Source organism: Bufo gargarizans, chromosome 9 (assembly GCF_014858855.1).
Source record: "Bufo gargarizans isolate SCDJY-AF-19 chromosome 9, ASM1485885v1, whole genome shotgun sequence".
In the NCBI taxonomy this organism is placed as follows: Eukaryota; Metazoa; Chordata; class Amphibia; order Anura; family Bufonidae; genus Bufo; species Bufo gargarizans.
In genome coordinates, this window is record NC_058088.1 from 162,018,333 (window position 1) to 162,035,342 (window position 17,010).

Consider the following 17,010-nt stretch of genomic DNA (forward strand, 5'->3'; position numbering starts at 1 on the left):
TCCAGATCCCTATAAAGGGGTTAAAGGGAACACTAGAGGACCGCCAGGATAACGCCCTTAGGTTTAGCCCAAAGTCAAACCAGTAAATTGACACAGTGGTTCCACACCCACGCCCCTTTTACACGAGTGAGTTTTCTGTATGGGTGCAATGCGTGACTTAAACGCACTGCACCCGCACTGAATCCTGACCCATTCATTTCTATGGGTCTGTGTACATGAGTGTTGATTTTCAAGCATCATTTCTGCGTTACATAAAAATCACAGCATGTTCATCATTCAGCGTTTCACATGAAAAATGCTTTGCATCCGGATACAATGGGTTTTTTAATGATGGTTGCTGTTTGTAATTGTTCAGTGTTTTCCACGAGCGTGAAAAACACATCAAAACTAATTGTACACGCGGAAAATACTGAAAAACTGAACACAATTGAAGACCAGGCTGACTGCACTTGTTTTCATATTTCACTCTGGCCCTTCCCAGAGCTATATACAGTACAGACCAAAAGTTTGGACACACCTTCTCATTCAAAGAGTCTTCTTTATTTTCATGACTATGAAAATTGTAGATTCAACACTGAAGGCATCAAAACTATGAATTAACACATGTGGAATTATATACATAACAAACAAGTGTGAAACAACTGAAAATATGTCATATTCTAGGTTCTTCAAAGTAGTCACCTTTTGCTTTGATTACTGCTTTGCACACTCTTGGCATTCTCTTGATGAGCTTCAAGAGGTAGTCACCTGAAATGGTCTTCCAACAGTCTGGAAGGAGTTCCCAGAGACGCTTAGCACTTGTTGGCCCTTTTGCCTTCAATCTGCAGTCCAGCTCACCTCAAACCATCTGTGGAGGCCAGGTCATCTGGCGCAGCACCCCATCACTCTCCTTCATGGTCAAATAGCCCTTACACACTCTGGAGGTGTGTTTGGGGTCATTGTCCTGTTGAAAAATAAATGATGGTCCAACTAAACGCAAACCGGACGGAATAGCATGCCGCTGCAAGATGCTGTGGTAGCCATGCTGGTTCAGTATGCCTTCAATTTTGAATAAATCCCCAACAGTGTCACCAGCAAAGCACCCCCACACCATCACACCTCCTCCTCCATGCTTCACGGTGGGAACCAGGCATGTAGAGTCCATCCGTTCACCTTTTCTGCGTCGCACAAAGACACGGTGGTTGGAACCAAAGATCTCAAATTTGGACTCATCAGACCAAAGCACAGATTTCCACTGGTCTAATGTCCATTCCTTGTGTTCTTTAGCCCAAACAAGTCTCTTCTGCTTGTTGCCTGTCCTTAGCAGTGGTTTCCTAGCAGATATTCTACTATGAAGGCCTGATTCACACAGTTTCCTCTTAATAGTTGTTCTAGAGATGTGTCTGCTGCTAGAACTCTGTGTGGCATTGACCTGGTCTCTGATTTCTGAGGCTAGTGACTCGGATGAACTTATCCTCCGCAGCAGAGGTGACTCTTGGTCTTCCTTTCCTGGGGCGGTCCGCATGTGAGCCAGTCTCTTTGCAGAGCTTGATTGTTTTTGTGACTGCACTTGGGGACACTTTCAAAGTTCTCCCAATTTTTAGGACTGACTGACCTTCATTTCTTAAAGTAATGATGGCCACTAGTTTTTCTTTACTTAGCTGCTTTTTTCTTGCCATAATACAAATTCTAACAGTCTATTCAGTAGGACTATCAGCTGTGTATCCACCTGACTTCTCCACAACGCAACTGATGGTCCCAACCCCATTCATAAGGCAAGAAATCCCACTTATTAAACCTGACAGGGCACACCTGTGAAGTGAAAACCATTTTTAGGTGACTACCTCTTGAAGCTCATCAAGAGAATGCCAAGAGTGTGCAAAGCAGTAATCAAAGCAAAAGGTGGCTACTTTGAAGAACCTAGAATATGAAATATTTTCAGTTGTTTCACACTTTTTTGTTATGTATATAATTCCACATGTGTTAATTCATAGTTTTGATGCCTTCAGTGTGAATCTACAATTTTCATAGTCATGAAAATAAAGAAAACTCTTTGAATGAGGTGTGTCCAAACTTTTGGTCTGTACTGTATATATATATTTCTTTTCATTCACAAGGTAAGTTGTACTTTCTAAGCATTTAATATTGCATATTATATAATGGAAAGATGGAAAAAAGTTCGAAATGGGGTGGAATTGAGAAAAAAATACACAATTCCACCACAGTTTTATGGGTTTTGTTTTATGATTATAGCAATACCACATTTGTATAATTTTTCTTGTGTTTTAATAATGAAAAAATAAAAATAAAATGTAACTTTTTTTTTCTGTTTATCTCCTGCTGCTCTATAATTTTTTTTGCGGGACGATCTATATTTTTTATTTATACCATTTTGTGGTATATAACTTTTTAATCACTTTTTATGCAATTTCTGAAGGGAGTGAAGTGACGAAAAAACTGGTGAATCGGACTATTTCAACTTTTTACTTCTGTTACACCAATTACTGTGTGGGATAAATATTTTCATATTTTATCCCCTTCAGGATCCTGACATTTTTCACCTTAAGGACCAGGCAGTTTTTTGGAAATATGACATGTCACTTTATGTGGTAAAAACTTTGGAACACTTACTTATCCAAGCCATTCTGAGACTGTTTTTTAGTGACACATTGTACAGTACTTCACGATAGTGAAGCCAATAGAATCACCTTTATCTAAATAAACAGATTATTTTTTTTAAATACACAATTTTCAAAATTTTAATTTCTCTGCTTTTAAAGTAGATAGTGATACCTCATAAAACATTTAGTATATATATATACTTTATTATACTACTCTTATTTTTTAGGACGTCAGAAGGCTTAGCATTTTAGAAGCAAATCTTAAAAATTTTAAGAAAATTTCCAAAACCCACTTTTTTAATGAGCAGTTCAGTTATGAAGTCACTTTGTGGGGCTTACATAGTGGAAACCACCCATAAATGGCCCCATTTTAGAAACTAGATATTTAAAACTGGTTTTACAAACTTTGTTAACCCTTTAGGTGTTCCACAAGAATTAAAGAAAAATAAAGATTAGCAGATTTTCGTTTTAATCTATTTTTTCCTGTAACACAGCAAGGGTTAACAGCCAAATAAAACTCAATATTAGGCCTCGTCCACATTTCAGTTTTTCACTGAGTCAGTAAAAAAAAATCACGGGGACATGCACTACTTTGATCCATGATGCGGACCAAGCACGCCTATTGAAGTCTAACACACCTCCGAGTTGTGTCCGTTTTTCACTGAAGACTAATAGGAGATTCTTTAGAAATTCATTTTCAGCTGAGCAACATCAGTGAATTACAGATGACACATGGGTGGTAAAAACAGACACACGGACCAACCATGGATCCTTCACGGACAGCTTCACGGATGAAACATGTACACTTTTTTTCACAGACGTGACACTGACACAGGAATGTGAACGAGGCCTTACACTGATTCTGCAGTTTACAGAAAAAAAACACATGTGGTTGTAAACTGTTGTATGGGCACACGACAGGGCGCAGAAGGGAAGGGGCAACATATGTATTTTGGAGGGTCGATTTCCCTGGGAAAATTTTGCCATGTCGCATTTGAAAACCCCCTGATGCACCCCTATAGTAAAAAATCCCCAATAAGTGATCCCATTTTGGAAACTACAGGATAAAGTGACAGTTTTGTTGCTATTATTTTGGGATACATATGATTTTTGATCACTTGATATTACGCTTTTTGTGAGGCAAGGTAAGCAAAAAATGGCTGTTATGGTACAGTTTTTATTTTTTTGGCTTTTTACGTTGTTCCCCTGGCTTTTTATAGAGCAGGTTCTAATGGACACACTCTGGAGTTGGCACAGTTATTAAAGTCTCTATCCCTGATGTACGGTATATAGGGAAAATGTTAAAGAAAGTTTAAAATCATTAGCAATCTCAGTTTACATGTGGCGGCCTATCCTCAGGACTGACCATAGTCATCTGATCAGCAAGGATCCAACTCCAATCAGCTATTCTGCAGTAGATCTGGGGCTATAATTCCACAGCTCCATCCATTATGTGGTGGACAGAAATGGTTACTTCAACACTGCTCCAAATTTCTTTGATGGGTAGGCCATCATTTGTAAAAGGATGGACAAGCCCTTCAACGTGTCCTATAGATCTTTAATAGCTATAGGCCACACGTCTGGAAGCCAAAATTCCCGAAAACTTCATAGACATACTTGCCACGGCCAAGAATCAGTGGTGTACCTTCTATGGGGCCAGGGGAGGAGGGGATGGCGCTGAACTCTCTTCCCGACATGAAAGCACTGCATTTCCATGCAGCTACCACTAGGGGAATCTTAGTGCAAGAGAGTTAATACCGTAAATTCCTGTGTACGCCCAGCCAAGCATGCATGCGTTTTTAATTGGGAGAGAGAAGAAAGTCACAGCCAGAAACCTCCAGCAGTGGATTATCTCCGAGGAGAACAAAAGAATAGGGTGCAGAAACTCAACAAGCCCAGTGCTTCTATTCCTGAAAATCATCTGTCAGGATCTCCTCACACACATTAGATTGCTGGGTTCATCCAAGAATGCTCTAATGTGTATGGGGGTCTTTAGTTGTTCAACAGAGTTCCTTATTTTCACTTTAGGGGATCTTATTGGTCAATGGAACTGTGAGTTTTATCAAGATTTATTGCAACCAGTATATGTTCTGGACCTGTTACAAAATCTCTACACAATGACTTGAGCCACGTGATAAAATCTAGCATCTTATACCAGCAAATTGTTGTGTCACACCCATCTGTACATGGGTGTAGAGCAGCCACCTTGCCTGAAATGCTGCTCTGAGCAGTGACGTTCCAGAGATCTGTTTTACAGCATGCATCTTGGCATAGAAAAATTTAAAAAATCATGGAAAATAATGCACTAGAACAATAGATGCAAATATTATATATGGACTAAGTCCTCACTCTGATATAATACAATCCAAGACTCTCAGCCAATATATTTTGATCAAAACACATCTGTGCCCGCCTACCAGCGCCAAAGTGGTTTCAGTCAGGCAGGTCCTACTCTAAAACCTACCTATGCCGTTGGACATCTACATTCAGGAGAGCAGACTTTGCCCATATAGTGTGCTGCTCCTAGTCCCCTATAAGTGCATCAAGCAACCAATGAGAGGAGGAGCACACTAAAGCTATATGTACCACCTAATCAAGGTCACCTGTGGGATAGGGGGGCAAAAGTGCACTGAAAAATGGTGCTCCCCAGATAATAGGAGCACATTCACACTTGAAGGTGCCACTCCTTCAAGAACATAAATTTATCAAAAATACATACATAGAAAAATTTAATCAGAAAAAACTCAATGTTGTCTATGGGAGACTGTGTGAGCATGCTTTTTGAAGTACAGAAGCCCTGTTCAGGGCAGGGGGAGAGGAGCCGAGCTGTCCCTATCATCTGCTGTCAGTAACCCGGTGTTAAAGGGGTTATCCCATCTCCCCTTTCTACCACTGCAGCTCTCCTATTTCTAAGGGCAGTACAATACCCACTGATTGATAGTACAGTCAAGCAGCACTCTGATGACATCAGCACGCTGCTTGCCTGTACGAGCGTGCTCCCAATGCAGCTAAAAGTTCACACTTCAATTATTTGGTCAGTTATTTACATCAGTTAAGGCTCATTCGGATGACCGTATGAATGGGTAAATCATTGCGGAACGGGTGCGGACCCATTAAATTCAAGGGGCCACAAAAGATGTGGACAGCACACCAGGTGCTATCCACATCCATAGTTCCGTTCTGTGGCCCCGCAATCGCGGACAAGAATAGTCATTTCTATTATAGGCCTGGGCCATGTGCAGTCCTCAAAATGGGGAAAGCACACTGCCGGTATCCGTGTTTTGCTGATCAACAATTTGCTGACCGCAAAACATTATGGCCATCTGAATGAGCCCTAATTATGAGCCAAAACCAGTAGTGAAGCCTAGTCAGGGATCAGGTGTAATGCAAAGATGTGCACCTTTTATGAGTTTTTGACCCGCACCTGGTTTTGGCTCACAATAACTGACTAAATAACTTAAAGGGGTTCTGCAGTTTGTTTAAACTGATGATCTATCCTGAATAGATCATCAGCATCTGATCAACGGGGTTCCGACACCCGGGACCCCCGCCGATCAGCTGTTTGAGGAGGCAGCGGTGCTCCAGTAGCGCTGCGGCCTTCTCACTGTTTACCGCTGGCCCAGTGACGTCACGACTAGTATCAACTAGCCTGGGTGGGGGTAAGCTACATTCAAGTGAACAGAGCTTAGCCGCTGCCTTCTCAAACAGCTGATCGGCGGGGGTCTCGGGTGTCGGACACCTGCCGATCAGATGCCGATGATCTATCTAGAGCAGTGTTTCCCAACCAGTGTGCCTCCAGCTGTTGCAAAACTACAACTGCCAGCATGCCTGGACAGCCTTTGGCTGTGCGGGAATGCTGGGAGTTGTAGTTTTGCAACAGCTGGAGGCACACTGGTTGGTAAACACTGATCTAGAGGATAGATCATCAGTTTAAACAAACTGCAGAACTCCTTTAAGTGTGAACTCAGCCTTAGGGCTCATTGACACAAACATATTTTTGTCCATGTCTGTACCATTTTTATTGCAGCCTGTATGCAGAAATTGCTTCAATGAGTCTGCAAATATACGGAAATGCATTCTGCTTCCGTATGTCTGCAAGTCCATTCTACAAAAAAGATAGAATACGTCCTATTCTTGTCCGTTTTGTGGACAATGATAGGCACCGTCACAATGGATCAGCAAAAGTAAAAGGACGCAATACAGATACCACAAGGACATCATCAGTATTTTTTGAGGGTCCGTGTTTTGTGGACTGCAAAATACATACTGTCGTGTGCATAAGCCTTTAGATGTATCGGCAGAGCAGGACCTTTACCCAATGCTCACACTCAGTATCACGGTGTTGAACAGCTCCTAGGTCGCTTTGCATGCTCAGCATTTATTTCCATTAACATGCAGAGAGGTGGCTGGGCAGTATCTACTGTGCATGTGTGGAGAGGTGTGCTCCTGACCACCAGAGACTGGAAGAGCAGGAGAACACACTGCAGAAGCGTGGCCACAATGGCAATTTTTTTCCATCGCTGCAGGACATAGGCTCAATAGTGAATTTATGAGTCCATCTCCTGCAGCATAGAGCTGTCCATTGGATAGCAGCCGTGCTTGGTCCTGCAGCCCAGCCCCATTCACTTGCATGGGACTGAGCTGTGCCTAGGTCATGTGATCAATGAATGTAGGAAGATGCTGTAGTGCTCAAGGAGTGCCGGGGTCTCATTATACAGGTAATCGGAAAGGGTGCCGGGATTCAGACCACCACTGATCACATATTGATGAGTTATCTTGAGGATAGGCCATCAATATCAAAATCCTGGAGAACCCCTTTAAATAGAAAGCGGTTATTTTTGCCTCCTGCTATTAACTACAGTAACCTCATACTGATTACCGGAGCTCATAGTAAATATTGCCTTTCAGGGGACATGGGCACAATACTTTTAGTATTACTGAGGAGCTACTCTCAGGTAGACTAATGTAATTGTCTGTCTACGGCTTCCCTTTCTACACAGATAAGTCTGCAAATTAGACTTTACTTACCAGTAAATAGCAGATCAAATAGCCCATTGAGATTTTTTCATTCCATAATGGAGAAAGCGAACTTATCTGGGAGCTAAATTGGATGCTTTTTGAAGTACAGAGCTCTATCTATTAAAGCCACCCAGAGAACATTCGGCTTTCTTCTTCTTGACTCATACACAAACAATAACCCTGAGAGGAATGTCAGGTTATAAAACTATAGGATCCAACTCCTAAAAATCAGTTTCTTAGAAGACAAACTACCTGCAGTTAAGATAAGTGAATATTTTAGCGCTTAATGTTATTATGAAAGCGAGCATGTGTATTGCTGCTATGATAAGAGCTAAAAGCAATTTTTAGGATTGTGATTATGTGAGTCATCCAGTTAAAAACCATTTGGGGGGGGAAGGGTTAATAAAGGGCAACATCATAAGTGGCATTTAGTATAAAGTCCCTTGTCTTTTTCTAGAATTGCATATTTAAATACAGTTCCCAGAGAACCTCAAATCTGCGTGCAAGGTTCTTCTGACAATATTACTTTACCACAGTCCATGGTCATTTTACGGATTTGTAAAAAAAAATAAAATAGTCTAGGTTAAAAAAATATCTGGTGTGATTCTCTGATGCAGAATAACATCAGTCAATAAGCTAAAGGATGAATATGCCACTATGGAGCACTTGAAGAGAGGTGGCTTAGTCATAGTTGGCACCACAGCCTTCGTCACTAGTGGTGAGAACCTGTGCATGAATGTCCCCACTCCAAAGGAGCAGATAATGAGGTGAGGATTGCCCCAAGGGTAATGGAACGGGTCAGAAGATGGTAAAAAACTGTTGGGCTCTTTAGTCCTAGGTTGCAAAACCCCAAAAAATAATAAGTAAGCTATGTGGCCCCAACTTCTCTGCCAAATTCAATATCGTTCGTATTGGTCAATTAACCAAGAACACCACATTATGAATACAGTTATGTTTATATTGGGCCCGCCAACTGGACTTTGTAGGGTTGTTTAATGGGGGTTTCTGTACCTTTAGTGAACTATATGAAGATTTTAGAACCCTTGGATCACGGCTTCCCTGTATCTAGATATCACCATGTAGCTAAGATCTACGGAAACCCAATTCTGCTGTCAGTGTGTAAACTGTTTGCAGGAACTTGGCATCAATAAAAAGGGGTTATGCTATAATTGATGTAAATGAAAACAAAAATAAAAATCAGACCTCAGGTAGCGCATGACAATCTCTTTCTAACCAAACTATAACCAGCCCTGTACAACACACGGATCCAGAGAGTTCCCCATTCATTGCTCCAGTTGCCCTGCTAGGTTCTCTGCTGGTGGCAGTTAAAGATTTAAACTAAGCATGTGCGACCACCTCAGTCATGTGGACCGGAAAATAATGAAAAAAATAAAAATAAAATAAAAAACAGAAGGTGGCTTTATATAGATACATTTTCCTAGATATATGTTCCCAGCACATGTGCAGAAAATAATATATGGTGGCCAACCCCTTTAAAATGTAGTTGAACTACTGCTATGGAACTGGGAATCACAAATAAGGCATTGAGAAAATCAGGATGAGAACCAAATATATCAGTAGACACTGCTACATATCAAACTTGGCGCCCATGCCAGCAAGGAATTCACTACAGAGAAAAACAGCACTCAGTAAGCAAATTAAAGGCATGTCCCATGAATAATATTCTACAGTTTTCAAACCAACACCTGGATCTGAATACTTTTGTAATTGCATGTAATAAAAAATCTAGCATAGCCTCTGAGTTATTCAATAAAATTTATCTGTATAGCGCCACCTGCAGTTTTTTTTTTCTTATTTATTTGACCTGATCACTGAGATGGCCGCACATGCTCAGTTTCATCCTTCAAATGTCTCCTGAGCTGTGATAGGGAGAGCATGGACACGCCCCCTGAGCTGTGATAGGGAGAACATGGACATGCCCCCTGAGCTGTGATAGGGAGAGCATGGACACGCCACCTGATCTGCAGCAGAAAAGACCCTCCCCTTGAACTTTCAGCCTGATATAAATCTAGCAGAGCAATGAATGGGGAGATCTCTGGATCTGGAGGTTGCCATTTACTATATGATTTTCATTTATTACATTAGTTATGGGATAACCCCTTTAAGTTGTAGCCCCCCACAAAAAAAGAGGGGGAAAAAAGCTCTCCACTAAAATTAATGGCACTAAGTTATATATTAATAATAGAAAAAAAGAAATAAAAATATATGTAAAGGAGACCCTTGACGCTTAAAGGAGATTTTCATGGTTTTACCATTGATGGCATAGCCTCATAATAGGCCATCAATAAATGATCAGTGGGGGTTTGACACCCCAAACCCCCATCGACCATTGTCATTCACTTTGATGGGCGCAGCACTGCAGTAATGATCTGCGTCCACTACACAGTGGACAAAACTGTGTAGTTCTTTCACAGGAGCTACTGCAGACCAGCTGATTGTGTATTATTGGGGACATTTATCAAACTGGTGTAAAGTAGAACTGGCTGTGTTGCCCATAGCAACAAATCAAATTCCACCTTTCATTTTCCAAAGGAGCGGTCACAAATGAAAGGATTGGTTACTATGGGCACTCTCTGGTGCTCTAAATGTGGGATCTTGGTCTTGACTTTGGAACCTCCTCTATTCAACCTCATTTTTGTCATTGTTTTTAGATACTCTTATAAAAACTCAGGGGGTCAAAAGAAGGACATTATATCGCTATATGTATATACTACTTATTATATTTAATAAAATCCTATTATAAATCTTCCTTGAAAGTGGAGCTGTAGTTTTAGTGAAAGGGTTTGTCTCATGACAGACAATGGGGGCATATCGCTAGGATATGCCCCCATTGTCTTATAGGTGCGGGTCCTACCGCTGGGACCCGCACCTGTATCCAGAACGGAGTCCTCCAGCCACCACCTTGGTGGGACCCGCGGTGGGACCCGCACCTATAAGACAATGGGGGCATACCCTAGCGACATGCCCCCAATGTCTTTAAATAGTATTCGACCTGGAAGTCTTTTTCTTATCAGCAAAACAGGGGTCAAAGCATGACCCATGCATATCACCAACCAGGGTGGCTTCATCGGGGCTCACCTGAAAACCTGGACCAATTCTGGTGCTGATTGACAATACTACAAAATAAAAAAAAATGCTGTTGATTTTTACACAGCCGGTCAATTTCTGCATGGAAAATATATGCAAAGTGTACATGAGATTTGGCCAATCTCATTTCCTTTGCTGGTACTGTATTGCACTGTAGTTTTTCAGCATGATCTGCAATCTGTGCAGGTGACCAGGTGAACCCATTTTAATGGCCATTTTTAATGGCAGTGTACTTACTATAGTCATCCACGTGAGGAACAGGGCAGCCACAGCTCAGGAATATCAGGACTCCTGCGTTCAGATACCATAGGTGACCCCGCGTTTCCATCTGGGTCTCTGTCACCAGTTTATACTGTCAGCATAAAACTGCTGACAGATTCCCTTTACATGATTCTTGGGCTGACAATGTCCTGGGTTGGGCACCATCTCTCCATGGATCCCATAGCAGGTGCATAGTCTTCTTTTGATATATAAATGTGCATTTTGCCTTCTAAATATTCAAATAAAGGACACCAAAACTCTTCACTTTTGTCAGTGCTTTAAGGGAAGCGAGTTAGTGTGGAAACGGATTACTTACATCTAAAAAGCATTCTTAATGCGCACTAAGTGCTTGCCATCTATTCATAGCCTGCAGTGACATCGGAAAATAGCAAATGTGCTCCAAATAATATGTGCTATATCCCAGGGAGTGAGAGCAGCCATCTTTGTCCTTCATGTCGCTTTTCTAAAGGTGAGAACTGACACCACGGATGGTGTTCAAGCATCATCACCTGCCAATTGTTTTCCCGTCGTGCTTTGAGAATAGTAGGGAAAAGAGAGACCGGAGAGAGCAAGATCCTCATAATGAGCCTAATAATTTCTATCTGTGCAGAAATTTCATTGGCCTTGATTAACTCATAAATAGCAGACAGCTTTTTGTGGGATGAATGCTGCGGCACCCTACTGTGATCAAACAGAGGAAATAATCAAGCCATGCTTCTGCCGTGCACGTAAACTGAGCCACGTCTTGGTCCTAATATCTGACAGAGAACAAGCAGAGTGCGCTCAAGGCTTTTCATGAAATTCCCAGAGACGCAGAACGAGTAATATAATCTGGCCTTAGTGACAGAGCTGATGTGCTGCTGACGGATTAGCTCCCAACTTATAAAGGAATCGTACAATACTTTCCCCGCGCTAATCAATTGTGTCAGTTTCAGTATGCCTAGCCCTATAAAAATAAAATAATGACTTCTCCTCGTACAGCCTGCTACAGCTTTATGCTTTATTCCCTCATCTGTTCAGCAAATTGCATTGAAAAGGTGCTATAATATATGTTTAAGATACTCAAAAATTTAAGGCCAAGCGCAACCAAGAACTCCCCAGCTTCCATATAGACATCAAAATAAATGGGCAATTTGTAAGTTTGTCTAGTTCTGTCTCAATGACTTGATTTTGTCATTTTTGACAATAAGGCAGGAGAAGGGAATGCAGATAAAAGCAACGTGTTAACAGATGTCCAAGGAAAAAACATAAGATCTGGTCCTAAATTTTACTTAATATCAAAGATAAAAATTACAGAAGATGTCCTTACATGAACTGCTCCTTTTTAAATATGTAGATGGAGACCTAAAACAGACTGAACATACAACCGCTTGAATATTCACCACCAACACCATTTAGCACCATGGCTGGACTAAACCCGCCTGCCATGGCATCATGGCATTCAGCAGCAAGGTGGCTGCATCCAGTGCCATATGCACAGCACAATAGAGCCATTTATTAAATTCACAATAGATTAATAGTCAACATATTTGGTCTCTTGCGACAGAGACAGTGTGTGGCACAGAGAGCGCTGGCAATGCTGTGTACTCCTCCTCCATTGATCTATGTTAATAGAGATCGATGTTGAAGAAGGAAGCTTAAAGCGTACTGAAATTTTCAGGTGACTTTTCCGACTAAGTGTTCATGTGTGCGCACATGCGGGATACCACTTTAGCTGGCCATTATATGATCACCAGATTTCCTGGCTTCTTCTCTCCTTTTCAGTTTTCCCTGTTGGCAGTAGCTGCTCTGATATCTCCCATACACTGCACATAGGAAAACAGGAGATTCTGCTAATGACATGGCTACACATTGTGTAAACGCAGTGGACTGACAAATTTAATTTGCATGCCGCAATGAAATCGGCACATAGCTTGGGGTGAAACAGAAAGCACGCTCCTATAAGTGGAGAGAGAGGCATTTTTCTCTAATAAGATATTACAAATATATTCATTAGTACTATTGACATATTGGCGGAGATGTATCAAAGACTTGCATTTTACAGAGCTGCCTGAGGATGTGACTAATTTATGACAAGGTGCAGGCCAGATGCATAATCCGGTTTTCCATACGCCAGAATGAAATCTATGGCAGCTCAGAGCAGTTGTAGATTTGTCTTTATTTCCACAGGAATACAGGCGCACATGAAGATAAATATGGTGGATCCAATGGCCTTGCCCTAATTTCCAAAAGTGGCAAGGGTGGGACAGAAGCGCCACTTGCAACTATTTAATAAAAAAAGCCGCTAAAGGAAGAGAAATCTATCCCACTGAATTAGTTAAAAGTGTGATGACCATTTATATACAGTAATGCCGATGGTAAGTGACTGCAAGTAGGTGGATTCTGGACTAGAAAGGGAGCAGAGCAGGAGCCGGTTGGTAAGTATATGAGGGAAGGAGACACTGCTGGAACTACTGGTCGAAGGCCCTGTTTTTACTATTGGAGAGGAGAATGCCTAAGAAGAAATGGGGATCTGCTGTTTGTGCAGTGGACAAAAGAGGGTAGTGCCAGCTGTAAAGGGGACATGGGGGCTTGTGAATGCCTGTTGGAAAGGAAAAATTGCACAGTGAATACAGTTGGGGTGGGAATTATGTGACTACTACTGGGGTGGGAGGGGGTAAGCATAAATTGTAGCATGTAAAAGGTCAACTAATAGATAAGATCAATTATGAGGAATGGGGTTATTTTGCTATTATTGTTATGTAGAATATCCCATAACAATCTGAGCAGTGGGGGTCCAATCTATAGGATTCTTAAAGGGAGTCTGTCACCACAATTTGCCCTTATAGACCACTTACATAGCACTGTAGCATAACTATAGATCAGTCAAATGGTACCTTTGTCTTTTTGTTTGGATGTTCACCAGGGGCAAAAACTGAGTTTTATTCATATGTAAATGAGGGCTCGCAAGTGCCCAGGGGCGGCGTTCGGGCTGTAAGTGCCCAGGCCGCTCTGCCTTCTTCTCACATAACCCCTCCCCAGCCTGTTGCTTGGCCTGCCCTGTAAGCCTCTTACGTCATCCAGTGTACTGGCTGATATCCCGCCCGCGCATGCGCACTGCATGGAATGATGCTGCTGCCCACAATGGTCATCACAGTGCGCATGCGCGGGCGGTATATCGGCCAGTACACTGGATGACATAAGAGGCTTACAGGGCGGGCAAAGCAACAGGCTGGCGAGGGGTTATGTGAGAAGAAGGCAGTGCGGCCTGGGCACTTACAGTCCGAACGCCGCCCCTGGGCACTTGCGAGCCCTCATTTACATATGAATAAAACTCAGTTTTTGCCCCTGGTGAACATCCAAACAAAAAGACAAAGGTACCATTTGACTGATCTATAGTTATGCTACAGTGCTATGTAAGTGGTCTATAAGGGCAAATTGTGGTGACAGACTCCCTTTAATTATCTTGAGTATGGAGATCCAAGGTCCCTTGCTCCTGTACATCAGCATTCAGCCAGTCTGAAGGGGCAGAGTTGTAGGGAGGAGGAACAAAGTAGCAGCCAGAACAATGATGAGGCAGGAGGTGGATTTCGGACTACTTCAGACTCCCTGTAGGCAGTGCAACTAAATGACAGTAACAGATCCCCACTCTGCCTTCGCTATAACCAGTAACGCAGATCACTACCTACTGGTACAGACATGATTTTTGCACTCCAGACTGGGCAGTTGCTTTAAAGGGGCTGTGCAGTGCAAAGGTATAGATGACCATTCTTCAGGATAGGTCATCAATATCAGATTGGCGGGGTCATCACTCTTGGCACCAATGTCGACCAGTTGTTTGATGTTGCAGTGGTGCGTATGCAAGCACTGCTTCCTCTTCCACAGTGTAATTACAACAGGTCATTCCTGTTAAGTGAATGGGACAAGCAGTCGTAATTACACTGCGCAGCCGCTGCAAATGAGAAGGTACACAGGTAATATTGAAGTGGAAGCAGAGCCGCTAGCCTTTCAAACATCTACGGTACCAGAAGTTGGACACCCACAGATTTGATATTCAATCACAACCCATTTAAGCTGCCCAAACTTAGAACATCTTTTGTCTGGTTAGACTCCAATATGCAATACTATGACTTGATGAACCCAAACTGATCTAATGCTTGCGCCACAATAATATTTCTGGCTCCATCAGATTCCACATATATGGAGCTATTGCATCTACAGAACTGGGAAATAGTTCTGGACATACATACTACGGAGGCTCATGCCCTTGGCTCCACAATATAGAAGGCTAATGCATATGGCAGATCCTGCTCAAGGAGCCCGTATGGTCCCTTTAGTGCCGCGCTGATGGACAGAGATATTCTCCTCTAGCTACAAGCATTGCTTCTATGATTAGATTACCTTCATACATACGGAGCCCAATGGATCATACCTTTTTTGACTCAGAAATCAGACATAAGAAACGCCTACACGTCTCAGTTCATTCACTTCTCTAAGTCCTAATGCCGTTTTTGCACAGTGCGGCAATACGGCACCCTCAGACTGATGTGTGCAAATTACAACTAGAATTTTCAAAGTAAATGGTGCCCAGTGACAGATAACCTGAAAGGACACTTTACCCTGTAATCATCAGAGAAATTACTTACTTCCATTAGGCTTGAGTGTATTCCTATGAGGTAGGGCATTGGAGCACTGGAAAAGAGAGAAACAAGGAATCAATATTCAGCACTAAATACACAGGTCCGTGCGGTTAGATGTAACATAAGACTACATTTTTCTCCTACTATCAAAAGAAATTCAATTCTGCAATGAGAAGCTTATGTAGGACCTTGGTTGCCATTAAATACTACAAAATAACAGATATGTACCGCTTTAGAAATTTATTTATTTCGTGTTTTTGATCATGGGAAAATTATAGGGGTACTCTCATCTCAGACATTCATGGAGCAACATATGCCTGAAGGGGGGGTTGGCGGGATTTATCAAACTGGTGTAAAGTAGAACTGGCTTAGTTGCCCCTAGCAACCATTCAGATTCCACCTTGCATTAGTCACAGATCCTTTGGAAAATGAAAGGTTGGATCTGATTGGTTGCTATGGGGCCACTAAGCCAGTTCTACTTTACACCAGTTTGATAAATCTCCCCCTAAATGTCTAATAGAGGCCAGTCCAACCAGTTTCGTCAGACGGACATCAGAACGCTGCAAGCAGCGTTTTGGTGTCCGCCTCCAGAGCGGAATGGAGGCGGAATGGAGGCTGAACGCTGCCAAACTGATGCATCCTGAGCGGATCCTTATCCATTCAGAATGCATTGGGGCTGAACTGATCCGTTTTGGGCCACTTGTGAGAGCCTTGAAACGGATCTCACAAACGGAAAGCCAAAACGCCAGTGTGAAAGTAGCCTAAACCATTGGAGTGGATATCTTCCCGTGTATGTCCTGTCACAGCTGCTGGGCGCAGAGGTCTCCGTCGGCAAATGGTCCATGTGCTAAGCACTGGGCTGTGGGCCGGGGGAGACTGATGTGTTCAGCAGAGCAGTGTTTTGTTGGCTGATGTATGGACGCCGGCTAGGGGCCCCCGCGCAAGACGCAGATTTATTGGTTTGGCTTGGATGCATTTGTTAAGAGAACAATATATGAAAGGAACGTGCGTTTGTTGTCTCTAGTGCGCCTGATCAGCCGCTGGAGATAATGATGTTGTCCTGTTAATAAACATGCATGAGGATCATAGTAACTTTATCTGGCATTGATCACTGAGCAAGGCTGGATAAAGTTCGCTCCAGTGGTAATGGTAGATTATTGTATACATGTGTTTGTTAGCTGGCTATGTTATTCTATATGATGGTGTCTTGTCTTCCTATGTCATCACTTCCCGCATCCTTGTTACATGAAGTAAGTGGTCGGTGATGGGCCAGCCCCATTTCTATTGTTACACCTTTTGTGAGTAAACAATAAAAGTGTACAGACTGGGCGGGAGGAAGGCAGTTGCTCAGCAGAACTCAAGATGGTAACACCTTTGTCTGACTGGGGTTAAGGGATTTGCCT

General features: G+C 42.4%; 1 protein-coding gene across 4 annotated transcripts in view; it reads right to left on the reverse strand.

The window, feature by feature from the left end:
• Nucleotides 1-17,010, reverse strand: part of DENND1A (DENN domain containing 1A) — a 746,239-nt gene that overhangs the window by 350,580 nt on the left and 378,649 nt on the right. For all 4 annotated transcript variants that reach the window (XM_044305779.1, XM_044305777.1, XM_044305778.1 and 1 more), the window contains exon 11: nt 15,614-15,659. In XM_044305779.1, the coding sequence (XP_044161714.1) occupies nt 15,614-15,659 (46 nt within the window). The remainder of the gene's footprint in view (nt 1-15,613; nt 15,660-17,010) is intronic.